The sequence below is a fragment of the Periplaneta americana genome, chromosome 7, assembly GCF_040183065.1.
Source record: "Periplaneta americana isolate PAMFEO1 chromosome 7, P.americana_PAMFEO1_priV1, whole genome shotgun sequence".
NCBI lineage: Eukaryota > Metazoa > Arthropoda > Insecta > Blattodea > Blattidae > Periplaneta > Periplaneta americana.
Genome location: NC_091123.1, coordinates 12,815,001 through 12,820,000, shown reverse-complemented (window position 1 = coordinate 12,820,000; position 5,000 = coordinate 12,815,001). Strand labels below are relative to the sequence as shown.

The following is a 5,000-nucleotide window of genomic DNA, read 5'->3' as shown; positions in this document are numbered from 1 at the left end:
AAATAAATAAATAAGTAAATAAATAAATAACTAGGTAAATAAACAAATAAATAAATAAATAAATAACTAGGTAAATAAATAGTAAATAAATAAATAAGTAAATAAATAAATAAATAAATAACTAGGTAAATAAATAGTAAATAAATAAATAAGTAAATAAATAAATAAGTAAATAAATAAATAACTAGGTAAATAAATAGTAAATAAATACATAAGTAAATGCATAAATAAATAAATAAATGCATAAATAAATAAATAAATAAATAAATAAATAAATAATATGTTGTTCCGGTTGTGGGTAATGCAACATGCTGTGATCATCAGGAAGGGTTCATCAGCGGCTCGTACCGGTCGGTGTGGGACTGTGGCGCGCGTGACCTTGGCTGTGGGGCGCGGGTCCCCCGGGGATCGCGATAACCGTCATGCCACGCTAATAGCGGTCTCAGCACGTTAATCATCGCAACTTATTGAGCTGTTAAGAACACAGAGTGCAACAGTTGGCACCGCCGCACCCCAAATTAAGAACAACCCTTTGTGGGGGAATGTCTGGCATTCACCTTCTTCTCAAGGGCAGCGGCTTCCCTGCACCTAGCACAGAAGTCGAGTAGCATCGAATTAACAACAAGATGCTCAACCAGTCAATATGCTGGAACCGTAGGCTACCTTACAGTCATGTGGCGTTAACACAACTATGTTAACTATAATTATGTGATTGCTACGACACGAAATCGTGATAATACTAAACCCCACATAAGGAAATCACTGTTAACTCTTAAATTGGCAAAACTTCATTTCTCACACTAGTTTATTAAACCTTGTCGGACTGTAAAGAAAACAACTATCGCAATGTCCATTTATATGTTGTACAGTATTGTGAAATTTTGATTAAACTTAATTTGTGCGAGATCGTGCGTATTCGCTTGGTTTCCGCACAAAACCAACCCGCGGTAAGTCTAAAATTCCACAATCAGTATTCCCAACCGAACACACATAACAATTTCCCTCTTCTTACCGCTTAAGTGACATTTTCATTTTACTGCTTTAGGCTTTTAACATATTATTTTTAGAGACGTTCAATATAGTAATAATTATAAATTGGAAACTTACCACTGCAATTTCACTAAATTGCACTGTTAATTATTGTTTTTAAATATTTGCAAAAATTAAGTAAACTCTACAACTCCACTAAAGTTACTGCATTTCGTGATGCATGTAACATTAAGGAAGCTGTTTGTTTTAAGTTTGCATTTATGGACTGGGGGAAAAAAAAAGACAGACGTATATCACGGCCTGCTGGAGTATAGTAAACACAGAAAACATTTTAAAGCAACAATGTTGAAGATTGATATTTTTGTTTTCCAAAATTGCCGTCATTGAACAGAAACCATGATGGAGATTTCATTGCAACTAATTAGAAATTCCTCTTTCAGGTATGTAATAAACGATCTTCGCACAAAATAATGTACGATACACGAGCGGTATGTTTTCTTTCAATTCTCGGAAATTAAAAAAGCTCAACTATGTTTCGCTTTTTCAAACTTTTCCTCGAACATGAAAACTTCAACATACCGCTCTTATAACGCATATTACTATTTCCTACCAATTCTTTTTCTATTCTTCTATTAAAATATAACATATAGCCTATTAACTCCTTGTATGCTATAGGATACATTGTAAATTTAAGGGTTAAATATATTTCATGTGCATTATTAATTAGAGAACCTTACAGTCAGTCTTGTTATGTGTCCCTTTCTATATCTGCATGGGAAACCAATAATATCGCCAAGTATATTTTTACTATCGTCTGTAGTAGAACACTTTCCTGTAGTAATATACTTCCCTACAGTACAATCGTCTGTATATAACACTTTCCTGTAGTAATATACTTCCCTACAGTACAATCGTCTGTATAGAACACTTTCCTGTAGTAATATACTTCCCTACAGTACAATCGTCTGTATAGAACACTTTCCTGTAGTAATATACTTCCCTACAGTACAATCGTCTGTATAGAACACTTTCCTGTAGTAATATACTTCCCTACAGTACAATCGTCTGTAGTAGAACACTTTCCTGTAGTAATATACTTCCCTACAGTACAATCGCCTGTATAGAACACTTTCCTGTAGTAATATACTTCCCTACAGTACAATCGTCTGTATTTTAACACTTTCCTGTAGTAATATACTTCCCTACAGTACAATCGTCTGTATTTTAACACTTTCCTGTAGTAATATACTTCCCTACAGTACAATCGTCTGTATTTTAACACTTTCCTGTAGTAATATACTTTCCTATAGTACAATCGTCTGTAGTAGAACACTTTCCTGTAGTAATATACTTCCCTACAGTACAACCGTCTGTAGTAGAACACTTTCCTGTAGTAATATACTTCCCTACTGTACAACCGTCTGTAGTAGAACACTTTCCTGTAGTAATATACTTCCCTACAGTACAATCGTCTGTAGTAGAACACTTTCCTGTAGTAATATACTTCCCTACAGTACAATCGTCTGTAGTAGAACACTTTCCTGTAGTAATATACTTCCCTACAGTACAATCGTCTGTAGTAGAACACTTTCCTGTAGTAATATACTTCCCTACAGTACAATCGTCTGTATTTTAACACTTTCCTGTAGTAATATACTTCCCTACAGTACAACCGTCTGTAGTAGAACACTTTCCTGTAGTAATATACTTCCCTACTGTACAATCGTCTGTAGTAGAACACTTTCCTGTAGTAATATACTTCCCTACAGTACAATCGTCTGTAGTAGAACGCTTTCCTGTAGTAATATACTTCCCTATAGCACAACCGTCTGTAGTAGAACACTTTCTTATAGTAATATACTTCCCTATAGTACAATCGTCTGTAGTAGAACAGTTTCCTGTAGTAATATACTTCTCTACAGTACAATCGTCAGTAGTAGAACACTTTCCTGTAGTAATATACTTCCCTACAGTACAATCGTCTGTAGTAGAACACTTTCCTGTAATAATATACTTCCCTACAGTACAATCGTCTGTAGTAGAACACTTTCCTGTAGTAATATACTTCCCTACAGTAAAATCGTCTGTATTTTAACACTTTCCTGTAGTAATATACTCCCCTACAATACAATCGTCTGTAGTAGAACACTTTCCTGTAGTAATATACTTCCTACAGTACAATCGTCTGTATTTTAACACTTTCCTGTAATAATATCGTTTTCTACAGTACAATCGTCTGTAGTAGAACACTTTACTGTAATAATATACTTCCCTATAGTACAATCGTCTGTAGTAGAACGCTTGCTTGTACTGTACTCTTGTTTTAGAAGTAAACTTGTTTTCGATAGTACACGTACCTGTAGTATACTTGTCTGTATTACAACACTGATCCGTAATAGCACACTTGCCTGTAGTAGCACACTTGCCTGTAATAGTACTTGCCTTTGCGTATAGTATCACACTTGTCTGTTGTAGTGTACTTGCCTGTAGTAGTGTACCTGCCTGTAGTAGTGCACTTGCCTGTAGTAATAAATTTGCCTATAGTAGTACTAGCCTGTAGTAATACACTTGCCTGGATTAGAACAACTGCCTGTAGTAGTAGGCTTACACTTGCCTGTAGTAGCCAGTACAGTTACCTGTAGTAATACACTTGCCTCCGTTATAACACACGCTTGTAGTAGTATGCCTGTAGTAGCTAGTAGTATACCTGTAGTGGTTAGTGCAGTTACCTGTGGCAATATACTTGCCTACATTAGAACACATGCCTGTAGTAGTAGGCCTACATTTGCCTGTGGTGACAACTTGCCTGTAGTAGCTAGTACAGTTACCTGTAGTAATACACTTGCCTGTAGTAGCTAGTACAGTTACCTGTAGTAATACACTTGCCTGTGATAGACGTATCTGTAGCGCTTGTCGTCGACGGGCACGATGTCCAGGAACACGATGTAGGAGGCCGCCGGTTCGAGTCCGCTCAGTCGCACCTTCACGGTGGGGAACATCCGCCTACCGGAAACACAAGACAACCACGGACAAAGCACTTCTACCAATGTGACCGGGCATCGAAATCTAAAGACTCTCATTAAAAGTATCAGAATTTGAAACTCTGTATAGGTTTCTCATAAACATAGCAGCTATTCTCTTAGCATTCAAGTTACCCCACGATATAAGCACCATCTCGCCATAGGAACTGTGTTTATAAATTACCTCCAGCACACACTTTTTTGTACGCGAAAAAATGCGATGTGGTCATAAAGTCTGCATTTCTTGACAAATTTAAGTAAATGCAAAACGCTTGCTCTGTTACTATGATGAGGTTATGTTTTTGTTCAAAACTACTCGCAAGCGATGAATACAGAGAAAAAGAGAGCCTAAACTCAGTTTGAAGAACGTAAATTTATGATAGATACTTAAAATATTTCTTGCATGTAACATGAAATTTTATATGCGTTTCATTCTACATGCAAGTGTGCAGTTAGCATGTATATGCTCACAGCACTACAAAGAAATCACAACAGCACAGAGGCAGGAAACAAGATAGCAATCACATGCATTACATAAATGATAAGCAAATAAACTAGGGCATTTTAAACTATTGGTAACTATTCTGGGAATCATCGATCCTAGTGTTGATCGTAGCCATGTTTGTAGACCAGCTGGGTGTATGCGATGGAGTCCTTCAACTCATCAATTGCCGTAGGTTTTCTCAAGAACACTGTCCTTCAGCCAGCCCTACAACCAATAATCATTTACCTCCATTTACCGTTCTATATAATTTCCTATACGCTATTTCTACATTTAGTTTTAGTAATAGCTCCTCAATAAATATTTTTTGTTGTTCTTTCATTTTCTGGCCCGATAGTAGAATGTGTTTCGCGTCTTCTTTTTGATTATACAAAGGATACAGTATAAGTTACTATCAGGGACTGAAATGCTTTATCTCCACACTTACTAAAGGCTTTACCAATAACCAAAAATGTATTTAAAAGTAGGCTTAAGGACTTTACTAATAG

General features: G+C 36.2%; 1 protein-coding gene across 1 annotated transcript in view; it reads right to left on the bottom strand.

Moving 5' to 3' along the window:
* LOC138702921 (T-box transcription factor TBX15-like) overlaps positions 1–5,000 on the bottom strand; it is a 73,772-nt gene that overhangs the window by 13,351 nt on the left and 55,421 nt on the right. Inside the window, exon 3 of the mRNA XM_069830328.1 lies at positions 3,877–3,993. Coding sequence (XP_069686429.1) covers positions 3,877–3,993 — 117 coding nt within the window. The remainder of the gene's footprint in view (positions 1–3,876; positions 3,994–5,000) is intronic.